The following is a 27,596-nucleotide window of genomic DNA, read 5'->3' on the forward strand; positions in this document are numbered from 1 at the left end:
ATGTTAAAGGAAAAATGAAACAGTTCATATAAATAGAGTCTCAACCTCAGTCATGGATGAATCCAGTTTCAAAATAAGACACAGCCTCATGTCCTACAGTTCAGTATGTAAAAAGATACAAGCACCTTACAAGAGTTTACTGCCTTAAAAAACTGAAGCAAGCACGGGGGATATAACTCAATTGCTAAAGTGTTTGCTTTGCAAGTTGTAGAAGGAGCAGCGGGCTGCATTCCACCGGGATCCCGGCTAGCTTACCCCTGAAATAATTACACGGAAACTGTATTCATTTAAACACTGCCTGGCCCATTAGTTCTAGCCTCTTGTTGGATAAATCTCACATATTAATTAACCCATTTCTAATAATCTGTGTAGCATCATGAGGTCGCGACTGGTATACCAGGAAGATTTTAACCCATGTCAATCTCAGAGAGGCGAGCCATGGTGTCTGCCTGTCTCTGCTTTCTTTCTCCCACAATTCTGTTCTGTCTTCCCTACCTACCTACATTACGACCTATCAGGCCAAACAGTTTTCTTTATTAATTAACCAATGAAAGCAACAGATAGAAGACCTATCTACATCAGCAAGTCAGAAAACTGAGTTGGATCTCTCGATCCCCCACTTAGAAAGAAAATAAGAAAAGAAAGAAAGGTTATGTGGCGTTGCATGTTTGCAACCCCAGCTCAAGGGAGGCAGAAACAGTGGCCCCACCCAGCTCACTGCTCAGCCAGCCTGGCTCCCTTGCTAAGCTTGTTCCTGCAGCCTTCTCCTGCTCCTCATGCTTCAGATGCTCCTTTAGTCTTTACTGCAGCCCCAAGAAGCTAGGATGGAGGGAACCCATTTATTCTGTTAACGAAAGAAAGAAAGAAAGAAGGAAGGAAAGAAAGAAATAAAGAAAGAAAGAAAGAAAGAAAGAAATATTCAAGCCAGGTGGAGGTGTTGGATGTCTTTAATGGCAGCACACTCTGGAGGCAGAGGCAGGTGGGTCTCTTGAGACCAGCCTATTTATAAAGTGAGTTTCAGGACAGCCAAGGCTATACAGGGAAAGCCAGTCTCAGAAAAAAAAAAGATTTCAAACTAGGTGGAAGACACCTGTAATCTGTTGTTCAGAAGCCTGAGAGAGGGAGGACTGAGAATTAGAGGCCAGTCGGGGTTATGCAGCAAGATGCTGTCTCAAAAGGAAAAAGAAAGAATTTTATTCAATCCTACAGATTAAACATATTTGATGTGGGAATTCTGTGTCATTGTTGAGAACAACAGAGACTTTTTTAGCCTGGGGACTAGGGTCCTGGAGAACTTGATAGTCACAAAAGCAGCTCTAGCAGTGACTTCTGGGTGCTCATCCTGAGAATTCAAAGACTGAAATGCATGGACGTCAGAGGGTGAGTTTAGAGACAAGATTATTATAGCCTTCTAGTTAGAAGCTTACGAAGAAGATACACAGACATGCCATTTGAGATAACCCGGTGTAGAGGTCAGCCACATGGCAGACAAGCAGACACATGGTGGGAAATGGGGCTGCACAGACAGAGTGAGGGAGCCCAGAACACCAGCGGAAGTGGACTTAGGCACTGGCCAGCACCCTAAAGGGACAGAGGGGCAGACACAAGGAACCTCATGTCTGCCACAGAGACTGCTTTCAGGGCCAAGGATTTGGGAAAGAGAGGTATTGGCTTATTAAAGGGCTAATTAATTATTCCTGTTATCTCTTCTGTACACATCCCTTAGACAGAAGATTTAAAGGTACAATTGGATTATCTTCTTTTAAAGAAAATGGTTTTATTTTTAGTAATAGTTTGTGGATAGGTGTTTTTGCCTTCATGCATATCTCGGTATCTGACTGTACAGAGGTCAGAAGAGACTATTGCATCCTCTGGAACTAGAGTTATAGATAGTTGTGAGATGCTGTGTGGAGAACTGGAATTGAACCTGCTCTGGATGAGCAATTAGCACACTTAGTCACAGAACAATTTCTCCAGCCCCTGGATTAACCTTTAAGGAAGCAGATGACGTCACATGTCCACTCTTTTGCTCAGGAGGCAGTGGCTTTACCTTAGTGGCCTCCAGTGCTACTGTAACATTGCCTCTTCCCAAAGCAGCACTGTAAAAGAGAAGGCTGGAATTAGAGGCATGAGCCGCCACGCCCAGACTCACTTCATTTCACTTTATTTATGCGGGAGGAGGACAAGTGTGCCGCAGTGTGTATGTGGAGTAAGAAGACAGACAATTCTGATAATTAGTTCTTTAATTTCACCGTAGCTCTAGGATCCAGGCATTGAACTTAGCTTCCCCTTAATGGAGACTGGGATTAAGAAAAGGCACAAACTCCCAGTGGTTTATTTTTTCATATTCCAGACGGCTGCTGTCTGTACTCCTAACGTCAGAGTAGACATGAGGGTTCCCACAACCCTCCTAATGTCAGTGCAGGGCCGAGGCTGCCCTGCAGCAGTCTTGCAAGCAATGCAGTTACTAAACACATCTCCAGTGTGGACGGTTACACTGCTGCTGCAGTCGATGTGTACATTTATTAATACACGCGTTACAGAGATGATCTGTGAAGCTTTTATTTCTCTCCTTGGGATGTGTTCCGTCCTCGTGAGCCTCTGACCACGAAAACGAATAAACCATTGCGGTTTCCCAGGAGGAACTCAGTGGAAACGCCCGTGTCTCTCAAAGGGTAGTTTTAGGCCCATTTAAGAGCAGTGTTCTCTACATGGAGAGTTAAGTCCAGAACCTGTGTTGTTGTGGCAAAGGCTGCTCATTTCTCGCTGGAATGTAGTGTTGGGGGAGGGGGTGTGGGGGCTGGGGATATGGCTCTGTCAGACAAACGCTTGCCACACAGGCATTAGGACCTGAGTTGGATCTTCATCGTGCATGTTAAAATGCCAGGTATGTTGTCCTGCCCTTGTCATCCTGGCTCTGAGGAGGAGGGACGAGAGGACCCCTAGGGCTCTCTGGTCAGCCAGTGTAGTCTAGTAACTGAGTTCCAGGTCCCAGGGTTAGACTCTCACAACAACATGGGGGATGGCTCGTGGGGAATGACATCAGAGGATGACCTCTGTACACATGCAGGTGTGTACACAAGTACAGCAGCCTACATACACACTACAGAGAGAGGGGGGAGGGGAGGGGAGGGAAGAGGAGGGAAGGGGAGGGGACGGCAGGGAAGGGGAGGGGAGGGGAAGTGAGAGGAAAGGAAGAGAAAGACAAAAAGTGGTTTCATGGGTCACATGTATCTGATCCTTGGCTGAAAAACCATCAGGGGAAAGATGGATGAAGAGCTGTGTAACCAGTGGGCATTGTTTCTCCCCGGGCTTGAGAAGGACAAACAAGGCTATGAGGCAATATGGAGGAGGTGTCTCTGGCACAAAACCACCCACCATTCAGAACCCAGCCTGCCCTGAGCCTCCAGCTTCATTTGAGAAGAACCCAGTGGCTCAGAGGTTCTATGGCCGCCTGTTGCCAGCCTCCTAATTCACCCAGTCACAATCTGTGCCTGCTCAGCAGCCTGGAGCTCTGCTGGCTCAAGGCCACTCCTGACTTTGTCGTTCCCTTTCTCTGGCCTCACTGCAGCTCTGTTCAGTCACCATGGAGAGCAAAGCATGGCCTCCTGGGTCAGTTACTTTGGGACAAAATTTAGATGCATCACAACTGCCTGTCCTAGATGCCTTCCCAGCCCTCTGTACCAAGGCCAGCACTTTCCCCACCCCCCTCCTCTGTCCTAGAGACTGGCCTTCTGTCTGCCAGGGCCAGAGCAGCAAGAGGCTACTTTTCAGCTTTCATTTGGCTATGGGGTGTTGGGATGGGGTGGGAGGGCTGTAATAGATTGGGGGATTGAGGGAGAGTGAGCTGGTGCTGTGCCCAGAACATGCTTGAGGACAGGGTCTATTCCCAGCTGTCTGCATTCCCCAAACCTTCCCTCCTTTTCTATCCTGAGGTCGTCAAACTTCTGCCCATCCCCTTCAGCCCTGTAGCCAAACATGCAGGCTTCAGAGCAACCTGGGTATGAGTCCTGCTCTCTCTGTGGTGGTCACCTTCTCCTCAGTCATTCACTTTCTGAGATAATTCACTGGCAAAGTGAAAGGTTTGCTTTGGCTCTGAGATTTATTGGTTCTAGGCCAGGACTAGTCCAAGCTGCCCTAGGGACTGTAAAGGGGGGTTTCCAGCAGCCTTTAAAGGAGGGACACAGGTGACTCAGAAACTGGCTCAGGAGATTGTCCTTAAAATTGTGGCCTAATTCCCTGCGAGGGATGAGTCCCAGGTGGGTGGGCTCAGGATTTCTCTCAGCAAAACACCAAACTAGCTTCAACCTGCATCCCAGCCAGGGCTGAGCAGTCCAGAGCTAGCTGAAGGGCAGTGGCTCCAACAGGTGCCCTGTCCCTGCAGCAGGGATGGACACCTTGGTGAGAAGGAGCTAACATGCTGTCTCGGTCCCTTAGTCAGAATGCAGTGGATGGAAGAACCTGCCTGAGAAGTCCTGGGTCCAGGGGCAAAGGCAGCTCCTATGCAGTAGCCACCCTCAGGCATGACTCCATGTGCACATGGTCACATAGACCAGAGCCTTCTTCCTCCCAGAGGCCCAGTGAGGCACATGTTTCTGGTTATTAGAAACATTTACCCAGTGTGTTTCTAGCAGATGGGCATCCATCTTGTAGGGCAGGGGACACCCTGCAGTGCCATGACATGAGGTGGAGGGAGCATTCCCATTTCCATGGAGCCACTGTGTTAAACTGTCAAAGAATTTAAAAAAAAAAATGGGCTCAAAGTATCAGCCACTAATCTGAGAAGGTCAATGATCACAGGCCAAAGTTCATGACTTCCTGGAACACAGGAACAGAGAGACTTCCGTGTTCATTTCTCACACTTACCTTCAATCAGCAAAGTGTCCTGAGGCTCAGGTGAGCTACCCCTCTGGCCCAACTGAAATTTCTAGTGCACAGACTCAACAGCAAAATGTATGCATTGTTTTTCGCATTGTACATAATGCTTCAGGAATATGGAGCTAGGTATATAAAACACAGGCACCCCAGAAACCAAGAGTGTATTAGAACTCCTAACCTCCCCCAACTCAGACATCACATGCATTAGAATCTGGTGTGCACCAGCAGGGAGCTTTTATTGTTCATTCGCTGACATGACAGGGTTCATGAAGAGTGGATGGGACCTGCTTGCTGCACAGAACCATAAGTCTCAGCCCCACATCCTAGGCAGAAGGCAGGGGATGCTTTAATTGAATTGTAAGAATATCCACAAACCTCCAGAACACACTCATGAAGTACTGCCCTGTCCTCCGGAAGCCCATGCTCACATAGAGGGCCTCAGCACCTTGCTGCAAGACGCTGGTCTCAAGGACAACATCACTGTAGCCCTGATCCCGTGCAAATTGGATGACAGTTCTGATCAGTGCTTTCGCAATCCCCTGACCTCGATGATGTGAGGACACAGACAGGTGAAAGAGTTCCATTTGCTTCCTCCCTAATGGGGGATCCTTGACTGGTAGACAGCCCACGATGCCCACCACAACTCCTCCAGTCTCAGCCACCCAAAAGGAGCCATGAGCATTCATGTAGGACTTGGTGATGTCAGCCATGTCTGTGTGCAAACACTTGGCCACATACTCCTTCCATGGCTGTCTGGCAAGGAGCTTCAGCAGAAGAAGCAGAAAGAAGATGCTCATAGCAGCTAGCAGCCAGGAGCCAGACACCAGGATCATGGCAAGCGGCACCCCAAGTAAGAGCAGGAGGGTTCGGGGCAGTGTCAGCATGTGGTGAAAGGTGGCAGGGATGTGCTCCTCCATGCCGCTTATGAACAAATCCAGGACACTTTTAGAGTCACTGTCCTGGTACTGGCGGATGTGATAAGGAGCCATGGGAGATTTTTCGGTCTCAAATCTCAGCATCAAGAAGAGACAGGTATGCCAGACTGGGCAGCTTCCCTGTTCCCTGAAGAGGAAAGAAACCATATAAGTTCCCTGATCTTCTGTCTCCCAACCTCCCAGAATCCTCTTCTAGGGTGTATCTTCCTGCTGTCATCAGAGAGGAAGCAGACACTAACACTGGGAGAATGTCTGTCCAGCAACAGCTGACTACACCCTTCTTTACACTAATAGACGCCTTCTGCACATCTAAGTATACATAGACACAGCACAGTGATGGAGATGGATCACATGCACCCATTACTTTTATTTGGCCGTGGACTGTATATTGTAGATATTGTGTTTTCGGGTTTGTATTCCTGCAAACCTCCTTCTGAAGGACTATGAAAGTTCAGATGGCAGGGTTGGCAAAACAAACAAAACCACCCATTGCTGGTGCAAACCCTTATCCTTGAGCCCTCAGGCAGGTTCTAGGACTCCAGTCCCACGCTGACACCCTCCCCACAGTGCTGCCAGTCTTACCTGCTACTGCACAACCAAGAGTGTCTGCAAGGGCATCAGCCTCTGGTCGCATGCAGTACAGAAGCCTGGGTCTGCCTAACAACTGGTGAGCAGACCTGAGTTGGCACCTCACCGGTTGGCTCCTGGGTATTTGTTAATCATAAAGCCCAGGGTCACAGAGCTGGAAAGTGACAGCAGGGAGGCCACCCTCATTCAGCTTGTGAACTCTGGGTTAATAATTTGTAGATCACAGTGGAATGTGGATGCTCAACAGTTTTTACCCCCATGGAAGGCCTGTCACCTGCACTGCTCCCTCCAGACTGCAGTTATCTCTGTCCTCCTTCAAGGCCAACCTGGTTCTGCACATAACTGCTCAGAGCAGCCTGGTGTTGGGATGCACACACACTGGGCTCCCATGTCCTGTCACAGCAACAAGTACTGTAGCTGGACTTTTCTCTGTCCATGCTGTGCCTGGTCCTGATAAAATAAATCCTAGGGGTCTCCACACTGCCCTTCTGCAACTGCCTCCTCACCACCAGCCTCAGTCAGCACTAGTGTCCTTTTCAGCCCCAGCTATGGTGCCATCCAGATGGCGGGGACTAGACAGGGCACAACTGCCTGAGTTCAGGACCTGCTCAGAGCTTGAACATCATGCTTCCCACATGGGTGATCCAACCTGTTGCTTCCCTACAACAAGTGAGAGCGACATCTGTCTCTACAGAGTGTTCCTGTGGAAGGTGTTCTCTACCTTTGCCTCCAACCCTGGGCTGAAGGCCCCATTTCCTCCAGGACCACCATAGCAAGAGAAGCAGGCTCTGAGCAAGGTGGAGCGAAGGCTATGGCAGGATCTTACTTTGAGGAAGTTTTCATGCCAGCAGAGAATGGGACACTCTCAGAACTGTGACAAGGTCCAGTGAAGAAGATGCTGAGATGTCAGCACAGTGAGGCTTCTCAGAAGGATGAGCTGAGCAGAGCCAACACCTCAGAAAAGGTTTATCTCCTGAGCAGGGAGGAGAGAGAAGAAGGGAAGCTCCTGAGACAGCCCTTAGGAAGAGGGCCCTTAAAGGCACGTGTGTCTAACACCAGCAGGACCCAGAACACAGTCAAGTAGTGCAGATATCCTATTCCAGATGCATGTGAGGCCATGTGGATGCGTTTTAGCTGGGAAAACAAGGGTCCCGGGTGTGCAGGTGGCATGCTGCAGAAGCCCCGGTCCAACAAGATGTCTTGGAAATTCAATCAGTCTATGCTCCCAAGAGGAACCCTGTCCCATAGCTGAGAACTAGGCACAATGAGAAGCACTTTGTTCCATAATTACTTAAAGGTCTTGTTTGTCCAAAACACTGTGAACCTAGTTGGTTTACTGTTTGCAAGGGGAGCCTCGTTCAGTATAGACTGAGGAGACACCAGCACTAGCTGTGAGGAAGATTCATGTGGCCTGTCCATTAGGACACAGGCCAGTCAGTGACATCTGCACCACCTGAGGACATTTAGGGTCAGCACCAGTCAGCTAGGGATAAGCAGGACAGCTTCACAGCCTGCAGCAGCCTGCAGCAGAGCATCTGGGCTCACTCTTGGCTCTGGGTATGACTCAACAGAAAACGCTGACTTCCCTCCCCAGAAATCAGCTGTGATGCTGACAGTAATGGAAAGAGCAAGGACAGGTTACATCACCTGAGCACAGAACACGGAACACAGCTAAACCGTGGAGTTTTCTTTATTTACTTAGCAAAACAGGAGGATTTATTCAGCAAAAAGAAAGTTTTTGGTCACTGAAAGATGATCCAAAAGTGTCACTTTGTTGTTGTTGTTGTAATTACTTGGTTTTCTGGAAGGTTTCATCATGTAGCCTAGACTGTCCTGGAATTCACAGACTCTTGCTCCTCTCTCACAAGGGCTTGGGTTTAGACGCATGCAGCACTCACTAGTGTTTTTTTTTAAACCTGAACAAAGAGAAAAACCATTTAAAGAACAAATACCACAAAGTTAAATTTTATTTTGATTTGCTGGAATTGCCTAAGGTTTTTAACAAAAGGGGGGATGGGTTTTGATACACATTCAATGGTTAGTGTTGCTAATGTCAGATAAGAGGGTACAGAGCGCTATGGTCAGGAAGCTGTCAGTTACAGAGGGTGTGCTCCGGAAGCACAGCTGGCGTGTGCACTGGGAGTATCACTGTCCTCTTAAAGTATTCTGTGCTCTGCATTCTGGTCATTGTACAGTGAGCAAACACAATCTAAGGATTTCCAACAGGGAGGAATAATATGTCTTCCTTCCTACCCCTGTTGGTTTTGTGTTTTTAACAATGGGGAGAAGGACCTTGGCATGCCTCAAGAGAGTTTGCTCTTAGTGTAACTCATTTATAAAACCTTACAAGAGTTAAATGCAACTCCCATTTTTCACCATGAAATTCATGTTGAAGTTTATCAATATCAGATATTTTAAACATAGTCCATTTACAACATAATGTGGACTTTATCCTCATAAATGCACTAATCCCATAAAACAATTATCAAAATTTGTTTATCTCCAAAGTGAGTCTGTTTTTAAAACTAGTTTGACTAGATCTATCTTCCTACCTATTTCTTGCTAATTTAGTTCCAGAATCTCGGACCAAAATCCCTAACCAAAATAAATCACTCAAAACAAAACACACAAAAAACCCCAAAACACAGAAGGTCCTCTAAGGCCTCTAACACCACGTCCAATGTCCATACCCTGACTACCTAGAAGTTCTAATTCTGACTCACCCCCCTCACCAATAGTACCCCAAGAGAGTCCTCCCCGAGGTCCTGTCCACCAGTAATGCAATTCTAACCTATCCCAATGGTCACAGGATCCTGCATAAGGAAGTTAGGGTTGAAAGAAAGCCCTAACTCTACAGCATGGGGTCCTGCATGTAGCATCTGAAACCTGCCTGACTCCTCTCCGGCCCAAAGTCCTGCCCTCAGCTTCTAGAGGTCATTCTTCCCCACGAGGCAAGGGGAGGTCTGTCCTTGGTTCTTACTTCCTACATTTCTCTTGCCAAGGTTGCTGCCCAAGTCACAGCCTGGGCTGCTCTGTGTAGTGCCTCCCTCCCAGCACTGGACTTTGCTGTGATTTTGTTTGCACAGGCCTCCTCCTACATCATCCTCGGGCACCGCCTGCAGGGGGCGCCTTGACGCTCGCAACCTAGCCACCTTCTGTCCAAGCTGTGCTCTCCACTCAGGGCCTGGGAGGAATCTGGACAAACACAGGGGACTGGAGACACAAGCAGGGGAACTCACTATCAGTCTCCTGACCATACACAAAGACATACCCCTCAGAAACTAAGATCGCCACTTCCATAAGTGCCGGATCTCTGCCCAAGTAAAGCATGTGATCATCCAGAGGGTGCTTCTGCAGACTCCTCTCCCATGTGAGGGCAGCTTGTGGATGCAAAGCGGAGCAATCTTGTCAGAACCTGCCTGTGGAAGGGATCCATGCCATGGGTGGAGGCTGGAAATTGAGGTCAAGTTTTGAATCTAGTAAAGGTTTATGTTGTGGCATTTGAGAGAAGTCCCCACTTTCTTCCTGTGATAGGAAAAGTATTAATCCAAATAAAGTGAGCACACCTTTCAACTACTAGAGACCCCACTATGGGGACTCTGCTTTGTGCTGCTCTGGCAGTCACTGGGAGCATCCCTGGACCCCACAGCTTTCAGTGGTTTGCTTCCAAGACTTACTTAGCATTAAGTACGGTCTCATTATCTAGAATAGTTTAGGAAGGTGATGTGTAATCCCTTCACTTTCCAGCTAGACTAAACGTGCCATAACTTGTTTTCCATTTCCCTTGTTTGGAGTTTATCTTTACACTTTTCTTTGCATAGAAGGTGTATAGTGATATGTGCAATAAAGAAAAATGGAAGGGTAGGAATGCTAGGCTGCTGCCCTTTACTCTTCTATTTAGGATAATGAATAAAAGCACAGTTTGAATCAGTGACTGGAGAAGGTCAAGAAGGAAGTCCTGTATGCATCTGGGAGAGCAACCCTTCAGGCCACAGTTTAAGAACTCCAGTGTAGCAGAAGGAGCTGGCTGCTTGTCGTCCCGGCCACCCGGCTATCTTACACCTGAAATAATCACACAGAAACTGTATTCATTTAAACACTGCCTGGCGCATTAGATCTAACTTCTTATTGACCAGCTCTTCCATCTTAATTTAACCCATTTCTATTAATCTGTGTGTTGCCATGTGACTGTGGCTTACCGGCAAGATTCTAACCGGCATCCGTCTCAGGCAGGAGATCCATGGAGTCTGCCGCTCTGCCCTTCTTCCCAGCATTCAGTCTTGTCTACTCCACCTACCGAAGTTCTGTCCTATCAACTAGGCCAAGGCAGTTTCGTTATTCATTACCCAATGAAATGAACACACAAACAGAAGGAATTCTTAAACCACTCCAGCACTCAGGAGGCAGACACAGGCAGACCTCTGTGAATTTGAGGCCATCCTGGTCTACAGAGCAAGTTCCAGGAGAGCCAGAAATTCAGAAAAACCAGATAGGTAGAGAAATTCATCTCAAAGAAAGAGACAAAAACAAAACCAACAAACAAGAAAAAACTCTGAAGCAGAAAACTGACTTGCAGTCTTACATACAATGATTTGTGTATGTGTGTGTTCCCTAGTTTTGGGGGATGGAACCCGAACTTTGTGCTAGTATGCAAACACTCTACCATAGAGATGCATCCACATTTTGCTTATAATTTTTAAATTCATTATGACATAAGAAGTCTGGCAGCCAAGACCTAGCAAACTAAAGTGACTGCTGGGAAAAACAAGGCGGGGTCAAGGAGTCAAGAAGGTGCCATGAAGCCACCAGAGGAGAAGGACGCAAGCTGCCAGCAAGAACCTTGCCGGTAGGCCATACACCTTGAGGTAAAATATAAAATAATATATTTTATATAATATAAAATGATAGAAATCAGTTAATTTAAAAGAGTGGGCTAGAAATATGCCTAAGCTAATAAGTCAAGCAGTGTTGTAATTAATAAAGCTTCAGTGTGATTATTTCGGTTCTGGGAACAAAGCAGCAGCCTTTATACAACAGTCAGGCAGCCTAGCCTAACTTGGTAAGTTTGTTTTGACACAAAGAACTTTCCTGCAGGCTTCATGTGCGCCATATTTTGGGTGCACCTTTAGTCTTTAGTGCAGCCCTGAGATGATAGGATGGAGCAAACCCACTTATTCTGCTTACTTAAAAAAAATTCTAGCCAGGTAGTGGTGGTGCATGCCTTTAATGGCAGCACTTGGGAGACAGAGGCAGGTAGGTCTCTTGAGACCAGCCTGTTTATAAAGTGAGTTTCAGGACAGCCAAGGCTATACAGGGAAAGCCAGTCTCAGAAAAAAAAAAGATTTCAAACTAGGTGGAAGACACCTGTAATCTGTTGTTCAGGAGCCTGAGAGAGGGAGGACTGAGAATTAGAGGCCAGTCAGGGTTATGCAGCAAGATGCTGTCTCAAAGAGAAAAAAAAGAATTTTATTCAATCCTACAGATTAAACATAATTGATGTGGGAATTCTGTGTCATTGTTGAGAACAACAGAGACTTTCTTAGCCTGGGGACTAGGGTCCTGGAGAACTTGATAGTCACAAAAGCAGCTCTAGCAGTGGCTTCTGGGTGCTTATCCTGAGAATTCAAAGACTGAAATGCATGGACCTCAGAGGGTGAGTTTAGAGACAAGATTATTATAGCCTTCTAGTTAGAAGCTTACGAGGAAGATACACAGACATGCCATTAGAGTTAACCTGGTGTGGAGGTCAGCCACATGGCAGACAAGCAGACACATGGTGGGAACTGGGGCTGCACAGACAGAGTGAGGGAGCCCAGAACTCCAGCAGAAGAGGACTTAGGCACTGGCCAGCACCCTAAAGGGACAAAGGGGCAGACACAAGGAACCTCATGTCTGCCACAGAGACTGCTTTCAGGGTCAAGGATTTGGGAAGGAAAGGTATTGGCTTATTAAAGGGCTAATTAATTATTCCTGTTATCTCCTCTGTGCACATTAAGGTAAATCCACCATCCTAAGGGATGGTCCCTTGGACAGGTGATTGGCATGTACAATTGGATTAACTCCTTTAAAGGAAATTGTTTTATTTTTAGTAATAGTTTGTGGATAGGTGTTTTGCCTTCATGCGTATCTGGGTATCTGACTGTGCAGAGGTCAGAAGAGACTATTGCATCCTCTAGAACTAGAGTTACAGATAGTTGTGAGATGCCATGTAGAGACTTGGAATTGAACCTGCTATGGATGAACTGTTAGCACACTTAGTCACAGAACAATTTCTCCAGTCCATGGATTAACCCTTAAGGTAGCAGATGATGGCACATGTCCACTCTTTTGTTCAGGAGGCAGTGCCTTTACCTTAGTGGCCTCCAGTGCTACTGTAACATTGCCTCTTCCCAAAGCAGCACTGTAAAAGAGAAGGCTGGCCTTAGAGGCACGAGCCGCCATGCCCAGACTCACTTCATTTGACTTTATTTACGCGGGAGGACAAGTGTGTCGCAGTGTGCATGTGGAGTCAGAGGACACTTTGTGATAATTAGTTCTTTAATTTCACTGTAGCATAGGATCCTGGCATTGAACTTAGCTTTCCCTTAATGGAGAGTGGGGTTAAGAAAAGGCACAAACTCCCCAGTGGTTTATTTTTTCATATTCCAGACGGCTGCTGTCTGTACTCCTAATATCAGAGCAGAGATGAGGGTCTCCCCAACCTTCCTAATGCCAGTGCAGGGGTGAAGCTGCCCCACAGTGCTACTAATGCCAGTGCAGGGGCGAGGCTTCCCCACAGCACTACTAATGCCAGTGCAGGGGCGAGGCTTCCCCACAGCACTACTAATGCCAGTGCAGGAGCGCTACTGATGCCCTACAGCAGTCTTGCAGTTACTAAACACATCTCCAATGTGGACGGTTGCACTGCTGCTGTAGTCAATGTGTACTTTTATTAATACGCAAGTTACAGAGATGATTTGTGAAGCTTTTATTTCTCTCCTTGGGATGTGTTCCGTCCTCGTGAGCCTCTGACCATGAAAACAAACTATTGCCGTTTCCCAGGCAAAGTCAGTGGAAGCGCCCGTGTCTCTCAAAGGGTAGTTTTAAGTCCATTAAGAGCAGTGTTCTCTACATTAAGCAGTTAAGTTCAGAACCCATGTTGTGCTTTGCAAAAGCTGCTTATTTCTAGTTGGAATGTAGTGCTGCAGAGAAAGAAACCAATGTGAGTCCCCTGGGCATCCCCTTCCCAAAACCCATGCAGGCCCCGTTCCTTTCTGCTGTTGCTGATGAGGAAGCAGATGCTAACACTGGGAAGAGAGACTGTGTCAGCAGCACCTGATCACTCCCCTGCCTCCTCCCTGTTCCACCCCCAGTCAAGGCATCCTCGATGTCTCCCTTTCCTCCCTGAGTGTGTGTCTCCATCCGCAGAACAGCAAGAAAGAAGATCTGGTTTTAACGCTCCGGCTTGTATGTGGCACACATAGAAACTTTTCCTTCAATGTTGTTACCCAGTTTGCAGGTTCTTTGGTTTTCTGTACTGAGATGGCACCGTTGTGCATGATGATGTGGTGTCCCTAGAACTGTGTTTCCTCTTCAGGGTCCCTGCATCACAGAGCTATGTTCCCACGCTCACCTTCCAGAAAAGCCTCTCTTTCCCTACTGTAAAGACTGGATCCAGGGGAAGGCAAAGGGTTAATTCCCAAACACCCCACCTTTAAATGCTGGGACAGAAGCCCCAGCTTTGCCTCTTTCCTCTCACCTGGCAGCACAGTCAAGAGTGTCTGGAACAGCATTAAGTAGAAACTGACGTCTGCCCTTCCTCTGGACAACAGCCCTAGAGAGGCAGCTCCTTGGTGGCTCCAGAATAATTGTAAACCAAAGGCAAAGACCTGGAGTGTGTGACAGTGGAGGTGGCACACATGGCAAGCTACTGTGTGCAGACACTCTGCAGAAGTACAGTCTTGAAGGGGAAACCCCATTAGTGTTTTTAAAGATGCTACAATATCACCAACGAGAAACACAAAATGGATAGAATAGACTTCAGCTGGGTCTAGGAACCATTCCTTCTATCCCTCTTAGTTGCCTAAAATTGGACATAAAGGGTTTTATTGGCACTGCTTCCTTGACATCTGTCAATATTCCCCCCCCCCCTCACAACACAGAATCAGATCAAATCAACTGAGGCAGATCGAATCCCAGGAATGAGAGAGAAGATCAAACCACTCTAGTGAATCAACAGTATCTTTCAAGAACATTCTTCAGAGATGTGGAAAGGTGTCAGAATCACACTACCCTGGACAAGATGTTGCTTGTTTGCCATCCAGCCCTCGGGAAGCAGGAATAGGCCGAGGGACAACTGGAGGAGAGTGTACCCAACGGGGCTGGAGACAAAACCAACAGCAAGAATGTAGTTGCAAATCCCAGTGCCATTATCATTGACCCTCAGTCTACCCAATTGTCAGCTACATTCAGAGGGTTCAGTTTGATCCCATGCTCGTTCAGTCCCAGTCCAGCTGGAGTTGGTGAGCTCCCATTAGCTCAGGCACACTGTCTCGGTGGGTGGACTAACCCCTCGTGGTCCTGACTTCCTTGCTCATATTCTCCCTCCTTCTGCTCTTCAACTGGACCTTGGGAGCTCAATCCAGTGCTCCGATGTGAGTCTCTGTCTCTATCTCCATCCGTTGCCTGACGAAGGTTCTATGATGATATTCAAGATAGTCATCAGTCTGACTATGGGACAAGGCCAGTTCAGGAATCCCATTCTCTTTGGATGCATACCTTCCTAAGCCTGGATGAAGGGGGAAGGGCCTTGGACTTCCCACAGGGCAGGATACCTTGCCCTCTCTTAGGACTGGAAAGTATGGGGGGAAGAATGTGGGAGGAGCGGGAGGGAAATGGGAGGAGGGGAGGAACTGGAAATTTTGATTGGTACTATTTATAAAATAATAATAAAAAAAGAATGTAGTCACTTGTGAAAGACTCTCCAGAGGTAAAGCCAAGAAGCTAAAGAGAAACACTTGTGTTTTCCATATGCTGGTTCATATTTTTATTGTTTATGTTTGTTTCAGACAAAGGCATATTTCAGAAATATGAAACTCCATGTCATAGCTGCTCCTGCTACATAGAGTGAGCTCTCACGTACATTGTTACATGTCAGAGAATTCCTCTTACAAGAAGCCATTCTGACAATCAAACAGGTGCATGGTATCAAGAGGTCATCTTTCAAATGACACAGATCCCAGAGTTACTACTAGCATAGAACAAAGACTGAGGACAGATGGGGACACTTTCATATTCTGTATTAAGAAGACACACTTGTACTCCATACTGTAGGAAGGAGTCAAAATGCACATATTAGCTTAGCATGGGCACACTCTCATTTGGTTTGAGTTAACTTCCCACCCTAGCCCAGATGCCTCTGAAGGAGTATAAGGTTAATATCATTAGAAACTACCAAGATTCCGAGTTTCAAGAAGTGCCTGAGTCCAAACGTTCACAGAAGAGGAAAGAGTGCAAAAGATAACAAAACAAACACAAACAACAACGTTCAGAAATGGGGTAACCACCCGACCAGGGAGGCAAAACGGAGCTCCACGATAGTTGGCTGCATTTGCCTCCAGACCTATCTCCTCCTCTTTTTATAATCTGCTGGCTGGAGATGAGATGGAATACATGTGTCTAGGATAGTTAATCTGCTCTCTCCTCAGACTGCAGGCTCTCTGGATACGCCGTAATGTTAAGATTCAGTCCTTTCTCTATTTCTTGGGTTCTCTGGCAGGTAGCACAAACCAAAATCAGGTTTCACTACCCGCGGACTTGACCCCACCATCCTTTCAGAGAAGCCTCACTATCAGGTCTGCTCAAAAGATTCGCCTCTTTCCTCTGTCAGACTCCGAGCACGGGAGGAGCTAGCTCCTTCAATGTGACACTCCACCGCATTGCATCCCCGCTTCCTACCGAGACTACACTCAGTAAACTGCGCCTCAAAATCTCTGAAAAGCTGTGACTCTCGTCCTGGTGGAGAGTTTTCAGTTCACAAAAAGAACTTGAGGACGTTAAACACAGGCTGAGAATAAAGCCGACACTCAACGCCATACCTCAACTTCTAGGTCCTTTGTAACTCCCGACAAGGGGACGGAATAGAACCAGTTATCCTTGGAGTCCGCAAGCAGTGGCAAGAAGTAGTGAGGAAAGTTCACAGCAATTCATACAGATTTAGGCTGACGACGCCCACCAGGATCCGGAAACCGGGTGCAAGGAACCTATTTACCGAAAAAAAACTATTAGGAACTTCCGGGAGTGGCGAGCTTTGTTTCCTAGGGGACGGTCTTCCTGTACGGACTTGAGACTGACGGTGAGTTCCGCCGGCGCGAACGGTAGCTCTTTCTTCGCCGTCACAGTTTTGTTGGTGTTGCGTGAATCTCCTGTCGCCAGTGTTTGTCGCGAGCCCTCCCAGGCCTCGGGTGGAGAGCAATGTAACTTCACAATCGCCGGTCGTGCGGGAAGGCCGCTGGGTTCCTCGCTCCAGGGCGCCCCCTACAGGCGGTGCCCGAGGCTGATGGAGGAGGAGGAGGCCCGTGTGGACTGGGAAGACCCGGGGAGGCCCCTGCATTGGGTGGGAGGCTGGTCAGAGAAGTGCTCGGCGGTGGCCTGGACAGGGACCTTGGCGGGAGGGACCGAGGAAGGAAGACCCGGGGACAGGGAAACCCCGTTGGGAAATCTGGCCCCTGAAAAGAGTGGCAGGACATCGGGCAGGGGAGGAGGCAAGCAAGTTCATGAAGCTACCTGTGAAAACTGGTGCCATAAAGTTAGGGCTTTTGCTTCCTCCTGAAGGACCTTGTGACACACTGATAGGCTAGGATTTTACTATTGGTGCACAGGCCCTTGATGAAAACGCTCTTGGGGTGCTGTTGATGGGGGGTGAATCAGAATTCTGTTTGGAGGTAGACTCAGGACACGGGCACTCGACCTTGTATAACAGTGAGAGGCATCTGCATTGAACTACCTTCTGCTGCTAATACTACATTTTTGCTAATACATCGTGGGGTGAGGTGTTTTGTTGCTCGTTTTGTTTTTTGGGGCAGGGTCTCTCAGTGTAACCAAGACAGTTCTGGATCTTAGTCTGTACACCAAGCTGGCCTGGAACTCAGAGATCTGCCTGCCTCCTAGTCAGGGAGCAGGTTAGAAGGCTAGGAAAACTTGCATTCATAATAGAATCACTCTGGAGATATAAACCATTATTTTGATAATAATATTACTAGGTTAAAGAATTTTTGAGTGCAAAACCCTAATTGCTCTGGAGATAAATCATTAGCTTTATAGTCATGAGTGGATTAATGATTTTTGAGTACAAAGTCCTAACATCTTCTGAAGTCTCCTTATTGCCCCTCTTTTTAATCTCTCACAGTGGGAGGTAATTTCAGTATGAATTTTACAGGCATCAAACCAGATCAATATTAAGTGATGATTCCATGTTTGTGGCCGAAGTGACTCTTACACTAAACTAGAACAGACTATTCTGAGTTCTTCTCCCTTACTGTGAAAAGTCAGGCCAGGGTTTGATTCCCAATGCCCACACTGCAGTTCACAAAAGTCTATTACTCTTGTTGCATTGAATCCTTTCCTCTGGCTGTCACAGGTACCAGGCAAGAATCCAGTATACAGACATATGTGCAGGCACACACACAAGTGAAATGGATATCTAAACAGGGAATATCATTTTTCCCTTATTATACGAACTTAGGTTTTGTTTGATGGCTGTAGAAAGTTTATGACATGTACAACATGATATTTTGAGAGCACAATAAAAATCACCTAATAATTTCAGTACTCAAGATGTCTGTGTTTTGTTACGTTTCCTGCAGTTTTTCTGTTCATGTTTTTGCATGACAGATCATACTGATCATATTGTGTATGTCTTTCCTTAATTTGATGCTAACATAGAAAAAAAACTGTATCAGGACATTATTTACAAAACTCTGCTTTTTTATAACAGAAACTCTCAGACATAATTCTAGAAAAACAGAAATAACTTTCTATTGTGTTTAAGTTTTGTGGTTTTTTAATATTTTTTATGTGTGGATGTTTTGCCCACATATATGTATATGTACCGTGTGTCTGGAACCAGTGGCGGTCAGAAGAGGGCATGCTACCTCTCTGGCTCTGTGCTGTTGCTTTGTTTTCTGAGGCAGGATCTCCTGTGTCTCAAGCCAGCCTGGGACTGCATGGAGCTTTGTAGTTGAGGATGACTTTAATATTTTTCAGATGGAAATGTAACTTGAGGCACATTTAATAGGATAAAAAAGGGCGGGTGTAAACAAAGAATACACTCAGGAGGAAGGGCCGGTGCCATTTTGTGTGCAGGGAGGAAGGAGTCAGAAACTGGAACAAACTGGGAGGTTGAGGAGGACATTCCAACACTGCCCCCAAAGTAACTAGGGAACATAATATTAGGATTCAGGTGCCAAAGTTAAGTATGACCCACTTAATCTGCACATGTAATAGTGCAGAATTCTGTTTAGTGTAAGAAGTTTTTTATTAAATATATACAGTTGTTTGCTTTTCAGAAAGTGTCAGGGCAACTTTTAGAAGTGGTTTCTGTTACCAAATACTAGAAACTGTCAAGTACAGTTTACTAGCTCTGTTGTCCTCAGCACCAGTTCGCCACTTCAGGAGTGTACCTTTCAGTGTAACACAGAAGTGACATTTTAGATCTTGTTGTTTCAGTTGTGGGCTTAGATATATCTGTATTTATATTTTGGGTTTTATTCTAGATGCTCACTATAGTTTTGCTTTTGTTTTCGAGACAGGGTCTCACCGTGTAGCTCTGACTGTCCTGGAACTCACTGGAGACCAGGCTGACCTCAAACCCACACAGATCCATCCGCCTCTGCCTCCTGAGTGCTGGGGTTAAAGGTGTGTCCCAACATGCCTGGCTGATGCACACCATAGTTAAGACAACAATTGATACACATAAGTGAAAATAGTTTAATTTTAATGATAATCATGGCAATTCTTGAAATAATGCTTATTCAAAATGTACCAATATTGATTAATTGGCATTCTACACACATCAGCTAAGAAAGTGAAAACAAACAAAACCCCAACTGTCAAAGGCAATCTACCCTAAGTACACTATGGTAATGTATTACAAATGAAAGTCACAGAAATGTGGCTGAGGCGGGGGGAGGGGCAGAATGATGACTGTTCTATACACAGTCAGCATTGTCAGCCATGCATGTCAGGATGATAAGGCATCAGGTTTCCAGGAGAGAAGCTATTCTAGAAAAGTCAGTAAGGCTTTTGATAGTTTTACATCTGTTAAACCAGACCGAGGCTACATCTTGGAATCTGGAGACCATGAACAGGCCCTCCTTCAGTCATGCTCCTTGCTCTGGAGGAACCTCAGGCGCAGAGTCCAGCCGTGTTTGTATGTGCATGATATCGGAGCCTCGGGAGAAGGTCTTCATCAGGCTTAATAATTTGCACAGAGATAAAAGTAGGCATAGGAATAATGGTTCCAAGTGTTGGCAGTATGTCTGCCCGTCCTCTGGGCCACTGGTGCTCTGTCCATTGATTTCACAGTGGTTGTGTTGAGTGAGAAAGACTGTCCGGAGGACTGTTTTTCACTGAGAATGCTTTCTTACGCTTTTAAAGATAAATGACCATGTCCACTGCTATTCTTGGGCATGATGAGTATCTGTTTGAAGGGTCTGTCTCCAGTGGGCATCTTACTGATCTTTCCAAAGTCTGTTGTGAGCATCTTGTGTACCTTATCAGAGCTCCAGCCCAAGGAGTTTTCACCATTCATCTGGTCGTTCTTTTTCCAAATCTCACACCAACCAGCGAAGAGTTAACTTGACTAGCTGATCAGATAGACCATCATCCTTTGATTTCAGTCTGAGCCCATTTTTTTTTTTCATCCTGATCCTCACACAAAGAGACTTCAGGGTTCCCTCATTTAATTCCTGCTCACAAATTCCAACATCATTACCTTATAGAGGTCACTGCCGAGTTTACATGGAAGGTCTTGCTACCAGCTGCCTTTTTCTTGTGCTCCGGGGACTAAGGTCAGAATTACATGTAATTCCTCTTCCTATAGACTCAGTTGCATGTATTTGGAAGCAGTCTGGATATGGTTAAGATAAAATATTTTGTTTCTGAATGACAGGAACAGAAGCCTCTGTGCAGTAGGTAGGCTGGCATGGTTGGTGGAGAGGGCAGTTTGGGCTTAGAGTACTTTGTTTACCTACAAATATTCAAGAGAATGGCAAAAACACATTAGTTTTCTTTTCAGTTGTTTTCAAGACTGTAAAGTTCAACGCTCCCCACCTCCTCCAACCTTGAACTTCTGACCCCTCTTCTGACTGCCTAGGGGCTGGGTTGTAGATGCCCATGACACTGGTTTTACACAGTGCTCGGGCTTGAACCCATGGTTCTGTGCATGCTAGTCTATTCTTCTACCAACTGAACTGTGTTCTAAGCCCTCTCTTCAGGATCTTTTCTCTATAAGCAGCTTTTTAATTATTTTAAGATTTTTATTTTCAATTTATATGTGCATCTACATATGTATGTGAACATTTGTGGGTGCCCTAGGAGCTGGAGTTACAAGTGGTTGTGAGCCACCTGATATCTGTTGTGAACCAAACTCATGTGCTCTGCACGAACAGCAAGTGTCCATAACTGCTCAGCCATCTCTCCACCCCCATGAGGACCTGTTACAAAAAACTCCGGTTAGACAGAACATAGGCTGGGCATGGTGGATCAAGTCTGTGACCCCACTGCTAGTGTCAGAAAGCGTGGTGGACCAAGTCTGTGACCCCACTGTTAGTGTCAGAAAGTGTGGTGGATCCAGTCTGTGACCCACTGCTAGTGTCAGAAAAGTGGTAGGATCGAGAGTTCCAGGCCAGCCTGGCTCGGAAAATGAGAATAACAAATATTAAAATGATACATTTAGCCATTTTTTTCTGTGGTTTTGCTTAATGTTATTCCTGGTTTGTCTGGTGAACACCACAGCATTGGTTTGGTTTGGTTTGAAGGCTGGGGCTGCTGTGTTGAAGATTGAGCATGACCTGATCCATGCTTGGCAAGTGCTTGATCACTAAGACATTTTCCCTGCCAACATGACAGGGCTATTTAGCCATACCAAACCTTGCCATTGGCTGGATAAATTGTTCTCAATCTTTCAAGGTGATAAAAGGACATTTTATCGTCCTCAGACTTCCATTTAGTTCCTTGAGGAAGAAAACTAAAACTGGATCCTCCAGAAACAAGCCAAGCAGATTGGCCCACCAAAGAATCGGCTAGATGGTAGTGCTGGAGCTCAGTAGGAGAGCATGCTTAGCCTTCGTAAAGCCCTACCTGCAATCTCCTTTAAAAAGAGTGATGGTTGAGATTGTTTTTAGAATCTAATTTGTGTGAGTGTGACAAGTCTGTCATACCCAGGACATCACTCACAGCAGCTGAGCCCTCACACCGAGTACACTCTGTGCTGCTTTTACACCCCGCTCCTCATCTGAGATAGCAGGTGTGAGCCAGCGCACCTGGTGAGAATTAGTTCACAGTCTAACATGTTGTGTCGATTCCGTGTTGGAAACTGTATGTTTGGGTAAAGCATGTGACTTGAGCATTATAACTTAATTCCATATATATGTGGCCAGGTCTTTCTAAGCTGTAAGTGAAGGAGACTAGGAATTTAGCAAAGATGCAGTAAATTGTGGTCCTGATAATGCTGAGGTAAGCAGAAAGCCATCATTTTCTGGCATCCTGCCCCTGGGGGTCTGCCAGGGCAGGAGCCGCTTGACCATGCATAGAAGCTGCCCATCTTTCCAGATAGAACACCATCCACTTCACTTGGCTTTTCACAGGAATGGAAGAAATGGAAAGAGCTCAGCACACTTAAGAACAGAGGTTATGAAGATGCCAATGATGTGGACTTTTTTATGTTCACAGTTGTGTAGTTTATAAGATTATCTTGTTGCTCTAACCGCCAGCTTGACAAAAGCCTTCAGAGTCACCTGAGAAGGGGGTCTCGGCTGAGGGACTGTGCAGCTCATACTGGTCTGTTGACCTTTCATGATGGACTGCCTTGACGCTTGTGATGTAGAAGGGCCTAGCACACTGAGGGCAACACAATCCCCGGGCAGAGGATCCTAGACTGCATTAAAAACGCTAAGTAAGCAGAAGGTAGTGACTGAGTCAGCAAGCAGTGTTCCTCTGTGGATTCTGCCTTTGGGTTCCTGGATGTGTAAGCCAAATAAATCCTTTCCTCCCTCAGCTGCTTCTGGTCAGGATGCTTCATAACAGCAGCAGAAATGAAGCTAGGTCAGAAACAGGAAAGTAGAATGCAAGGATTTTGTTACGTTGGTTACAGATGAGTGTATTTTCACAAGCATTTCTAGGTCCTGGGGAGTGGAGGCAGGGGGATGGAGGTACAGCGCAAGTCTAGGATAGCGAGACTGTCAGGAGAGGACACCAGTGGGGAAGACGGATGCTGTCTTTGACATCTAACGACCTGCTGTGGTCTGTTCCTTTTGTCCAGTAGCGTCCTCCTTGTCTAGGAAATGCAGTTATCTCAGCAGTTGGACCTGTTTCCTGAATGCAGAGTGACCCTTCTGTTATTTAAAGATGTAAAAAATGCAGGAGACTTGAGAAGAAGGGCCATGGAAGGATCTCTCAATGGCTCATTAATAAATCCTAATATGGTAAGTACAAAATATGAGAATGAATTAACCATGCCAGGCATTTAAGAATATGTTAATTTTACCTTAAATTTCTCTCATATTTAGGTAGAAAATATTGGCTCTTGTCACACTTAGTGTTTTAAGTTTAAAACAGCATATAGAGTCTGAAGGGCTCAGTAATACTGGTCTCTTCTTAATCACTGCAAATTTCTCCTTTCCAGCCAACCAGCATCCATCGTCCCAGTGGCTCAAAGGTTTCTTTCAGTAGTGCTGGTCTCTTAATCTTGGCTGACTTCTCAGTCCCAGCTTCCAGATACCACAGAGTTTTCATACAGAAGGCCAGGCCCTGTAGAGCCTTTGCTTCCTCTGAAACTTCACAAGCCGGACCTCCATCATCTGTATTGCTCTCAACTTCTTCTCTCCCAAGATTCCACAGAACAGTGCACTGAGCTCTTAACTCTTGGTGGATTTTCTAGGCCACAGTTACAAAGTCTTTCTCCAATCCTTCCAACAACAACACGGTCAGGTCTGAGGCAGCAGTACTCCACTATCCTGCTTCCAGCTTCTTCCTAGTTAGGTTGCACCTGCTGCAATGAAACACCATGACCAAAGCAATGAGGGGAGGAGAGGGTTTATTTGACTTACATTTCTATATTACTGTTCAATGTCAAAGGACATCAGACAGGAACTCAGAGGGCTGGATCCTGGAGGCAGGAGCTGACACGGAGGCCTTGGAGGGGTGCTGCTTAACACTGGCTTCCCATGACTTGCTCAGCCTGCTTTCTTATGGAACCCAGAGCACCTGCCCTGGGGTACCACCACCCACCGTGAGCTGGGCCCCTTCACATCAACAACTAGTTATGAAAACGTCTGCCTCTAGCCTGATCTTACTGAGACATTTTCTCAATTGAGGCTCCCTCCTCTCCAGTGACTCCAGCTTGTGTCAAATTGACATAAAACTAGCCAGTGCACCCCGAGTCCATCCTGAACAATCCACCAATGAGAACCAAATATTCAAGTGTGGGAGCCTGTGGGAACCATTCTCATTCAAACCAGCACAATGGCAGAGTGGTTAATAGAGCACATTAAGACCTGAGCATCCTACTGTGACTGAGAAAGACACAGCCATCTATATTTGGCACATAAAAATGTGTGCTGTTGTGTCCATGATGCATATCCTAACATGATTGTCAGTATTCCTTCAAGGGGATAACTGCATTGTTTTCTTCTGCTACGTAAGACAGGCACCAACGTGCCTGATTCCCCACATGGTAACAACAGGGCTGGGATTGAACACCTCACCCAGCCATGACTTCCCCTCTCCGGCATCTTTGCCTTGGTTACCTCATCTGTAACACAAGTACACTGATTTCATTGAATATTGTGAATTAAAAAAAAACAATGATGTTGAAGTTTAGGATTGGGCCTGTTCCATATTAGTCTTCAATAATCTTGCAGCTTTAAAGTTCTGTATTTTACACATGCTTCTCTGTGTATGTGTGTGTGTGTGTGTGTGTGTGTGTGTGTGTGTGTGTGTGTGTGTTTTGCAGCAGCCTTTTTAAATACAGACCATAAGAATGGTGATCCACTGAACGGTTGGACTAGAGTAAGCTCAGGCAGGGCACATGGTTTGGGAAGCTGCTGATTCTCTGTGCTAATCCTTGTTTTCTCTCTGGTAGATTGTCGATCCATTTCAGGTACTTGTGGCAGCGAACAAAGCCGTTCATCTCCACAAGCTGGGAAAAATGAAGACAAGAACTCTGTCCACTGAAATTATCTTCAACCTCTCCCCTAATAACAACGTAAAGTGGTGACTCTTTATTTCTGTCGTCTCTTCATGGTAGCAGGTGCCCCTCCTGCAGTGTAGCTCCGGGATCAGAGTCCTCCAAGACAGATGTTAGCACTTAGCCATGGTAGTAATGGAGAGAGGTGTAGGCTGCCCGCCGTTTACTGCTGCAGCCAGTGTTGTGGTCAGTTTCCTGGTCATCAAAGTTTAAACCACATGAGGTTGGTATTCTCTGCCTGCCCACGTTGTCTTAAGTAGACCCCTTGAGCATTTTTGCATATGAAACTGGCAGAAGCCCAGGTGATAAAAGCGTGAGGTGTAGATACATTTTATGTCGCTCTTTCTGTAAACTAGAGATGGAGTGTGTGCTTTTATAGTCAGTACCAGAAGCTTCTGTAACCTGGTAGAGCAGTTGACACCTGCTCACCCACACACCCAGGGCATAGAAAAACCCATGGTTTGAAATCCTCATAGGAATGCTTCCCCCACCCCCACACATGTGAGTGAATGCATGTCTGTGTGTGAGGTGCATACGTTCATATGGTGAGTGCCGCAGTGTTCTTGTGGAGCTCTAGAGAACGACCCCCATGGTCCTTGCTGTCTTCCAAAGGTCCCTGTGTTTCTCCACTGTGTACACCAGCCTTTCTGGCCTTCAAGCTCCTTGGATTTTTGTGTCCCCAACTCCTATCTTGCTGTAGGAGCACTGGGGTTTTAGACAACTGCTATTGTGCCTGGCTTTACACACAGGGGATCTAGGGATTTGAACCACAATCCTCCCACTTGTGTGGTGAGTGCTTTACCCACTGAGCCATCTCCCCAGTCCAAGAGTGCTTTTCAAATGAAAGTTACCGAGGTGTTGACATTCTGTGTGTGACATGTGACAAAGATGTCTGAACTCTGCTGATGGAGTTTCTGTATTACTACTGCTGTTACTAAGAACCACGTGCTAATATCAAAGGGAAGGTTAAGAAGCCTGTGGCAAGAATTAAACCAGAGTTGGTTGGAAAGTTTATAAAATGCAGTCAGCACAGCAGCAGAGTCACCATTAATAGAGTCATGGGAAACAATTGAAGTCATCACATTCCTGCACAGGACACAGCTCTAGGGCCAGAAGAGGCAGGTGCAGTGGAGAAGCAGAGGAATAGGGCAAACGTTGAGCTGCCTGAGAGAAAAGACAGTAGGAATACAAATGCTGACTGGAAGGTCACCTGGAGGTAGAGGCACAGGTGGTTATGTGCAAAGCCCAGAAGTCAGGGCTTGGTCCAGAGGAGCAAAGTGCAGCTGTGCACAGGGACAGCCATGGGAGGGGCTGGAAGGGAGTGTTGAAGAGCAAGGTGTGCCATGAGAAGCAGGGACCCCTACTGAGCAGGCAGGGACTGGGCCACACAGAAGACAATGCCTCGTTTTTTTTTTCTTTCCTTTTATTTGTTTTTTGTTTTGTTTTGTTTTGTTTTATCATAGATTTCAGAGGCTTTGAAGAAATTTGGTATCTCAGAAAGGGACACTTCAGTTCTGATTGTTTACGTTGAAGAGGGAGATAACCAAATACACCAACAACACCTAATATCTCAAGTGGAAGGCCAGCAGGTGCCTTTGGAAAGCCTTCCAGAAATAACAAAGCTCTCAGAAGTCAGGAAGGTTTGTAGTGCACATTTTTACGAGCTCAGTAGATGAATTACACTGATGCTGGTTTCTCATTACTGTTAGGAATTTTGAACTATTAACTCTTTAGTTAGCATACAATAATGGTGTTTCTTCCATTTTCACAAATCCTATTGCATTTACTCATGGCTGCCTCCTCTCACTCCCATTACCTTTTGAACTTGTAAGAAACAGTGTGGACTGGAGAGAAGACTCAGCAGTTAAGATCACTTATGGTTATTGCAGAGGGCGTTGGTCTGATTCCCAGCATGCTCATAACCTTCTGTAACTCCAGTTCAAGGGGATTCGATGCCATCTTCTGGCTCTCATGAAAACTGTACACATGTAGTACTCATCACTACATGCAAAACACTCTTACAAGTAAAATGAGGTTGAGAAATACTAAAATAACTTTACAGGCATTGGAAAGTCTTTGTGGATGAAAAGAACTGGGACATACAAGTTTGTGGAACGAATTCAGAATGGAGTCACTGAGAAATATAAGAAAATACATATCTTTCAATATGCAGTGACTATATGAAGTTAATCCATAGTGTTGACTGTTTGAAATGTGATTTTCATGTGTAGGATATTTTTTAATATTAATAACTACAATTTTTAAAAAGGATATTTGATATGAGTGACTAATTACCACCTATTTTGAACATTTTAAAAATATGTGTATTTTCAAATCATTAATGCCATAGTAAAGTGATAATGCCACATATAAACGTGTGTAATAACAGTGACTGGACATGCCAGTACTCATAGATTGTCATTCACTTTACAGGCATACAAACTGTCACCACAAGAAGAGAGCATTGGGACATTATTGGATGCCATCATTTGTAGGATGTCAACAAAGGATGTTTTATAAGATGCCCAAAATACCAACACATGATCTCCGAGTTAATCACTAGCTGTTCTTTCCTGGTCATGAATGAACATATTCATTACTGAACGAGGGAAAAAGAAACCACATCAGCCTGCTTTTTCACTTCTTAGAGATAATTCCTGTCGTGGTATTTGTCATTGTCGTCTAGTCTTCTGTGTGTACTACAACGTACTTTATTTTTATACAATTGAAATAAAACTGTAAGCCCCTAA

At 45.9% G+C, this 27,596-nt stretch overlaps 4 protein-coding genes across 9 annotated transcripts in view; 1 reads left to right on the forward strand and 3 right to left on the reverse strand.

The window, feature by feature from the left end:
• LOC125388357 (N-acetyltransferase 8F1-like) overlaps nt 1–6,450 on the reverse strand; it is a 22,574-nt gene extending 16,124 nt beyond the window's left edge. Inside the window, exon 1 of the mRNA XM_087907082.1 lies at nt 6,396–6,450. Within this exon, the coding sequence (XP_087763208.1) occupies nt 6,396–6,447 (52 nt within the window). The 5' untranslated portion in view covers nt 6,448–6,450. The remainder of the gene's footprint in view (nt 1–6,395) is intronic.
• Nucleotides 1–16,617, reverse strand: part of LOC146894136 (N-acetyltransferase 8F1-like) — a 20,610-nt gene extending 3,993 nt beyond the window's left edge. Inside the window, exon 1 of the mRNA XM_087907084.1 lies at nt 16,478–16,617. The gene's annotated coding sequence lies outside the window, so the exon portion shown is untranslated. The remainder of the gene's footprint in view (nt 1–16,477) is intronic.
• Nucleotides 5,089–16,618, reverse strand: LOC146894137 (N-acetyltransferase 8F1-like). Of its 3 annotated transcripts, XM_087907086.1 has the most exons (3): nt 16,478–16,618; nt 10,601–10,717; nt 5,089–5,940 (listed from the first exon to the last, which is right to left on the reverse strand). In XM_087907086.1, the coding sequence occupies exon 3, from the start codon at nt 5,895–5,897 to the stop codon at nt 5,202–5,204; it is 696 nt and encodes a 231-aa protein (XP_087763212.1). In that variant the 5' UTR covers nt 5,898–5,940; nt 10,601–10,717; nt 16,478–16,618; the 3' UTR covers nt 5,089–5,201. The 3 variants fall into 3 exon arrangements, with proteins under 3 accessions (XP_087763212.1, XP_087763213.1, XP_085546698.1); XM_087907087.1 differs by lacking the exon at nt 10,601–10,717 and having other exon boundaries at nt 16,478–16,616; XM_085690572.2 differs by lacking the exons at nt 10,601–10,717; nt 16,478–16,618 and adding an exon at nt 6,396–6,533.
• LOC148121698 (EKC/KEOPS complex subunit Tprkb) lies at nt 10,821–27,596 on the forward strand. 4 transcript variants are annotated; one of them, XM_087907092.1, is made up of 5 exons: nt 10,821–11,266; nt 22,921–23,083; nt 24,742–24,864; nt 26,310–26,486; nt 27,280–27,596. In XM_087907092.1, exons 2-5 carry the CDS (start codon nt 22,943–22,945, stop codon nt 27,364–27,366), a joined length of 528 nt encoding a protein of 175 aa, XP_087763218.1. In that variant the 5' UTR covers nt 10,821–11,266; nt 22,921–22,942; the 3' UTR covers nt 27,367–27,596. The 4 variants fall into 4 exon arrangements, with proteins under 4 accessions (XP_087763218.1, XP_087763215.1, XP_087763217.1 ...); XM_087907089.1 differs by lacking the exon at nt 10,821–11,266 and adding an exon at nt 16,599–16,734; XM_087907091.1 differs by lacking the exon at nt 10,821–11,266 and adding an exon at nt 16,600–16,734 and having other exon boundaries at nt 22,924–23,083.

The sequence above is a fragment of the Myodes glareolus genome, chromosome 6 (genome assembly GCF_982192425.1).
Source record: "Myodes glareolus chromosome 6, mMyoGla1.1, whole genome shotgun sequence".
In the NCBI taxonomy this organism is placed as follows: Eukaryota; Metazoa; Chordata; class Mammalia; order Rodentia; family Cricetidae; genus Myodes; species Myodes glareolus.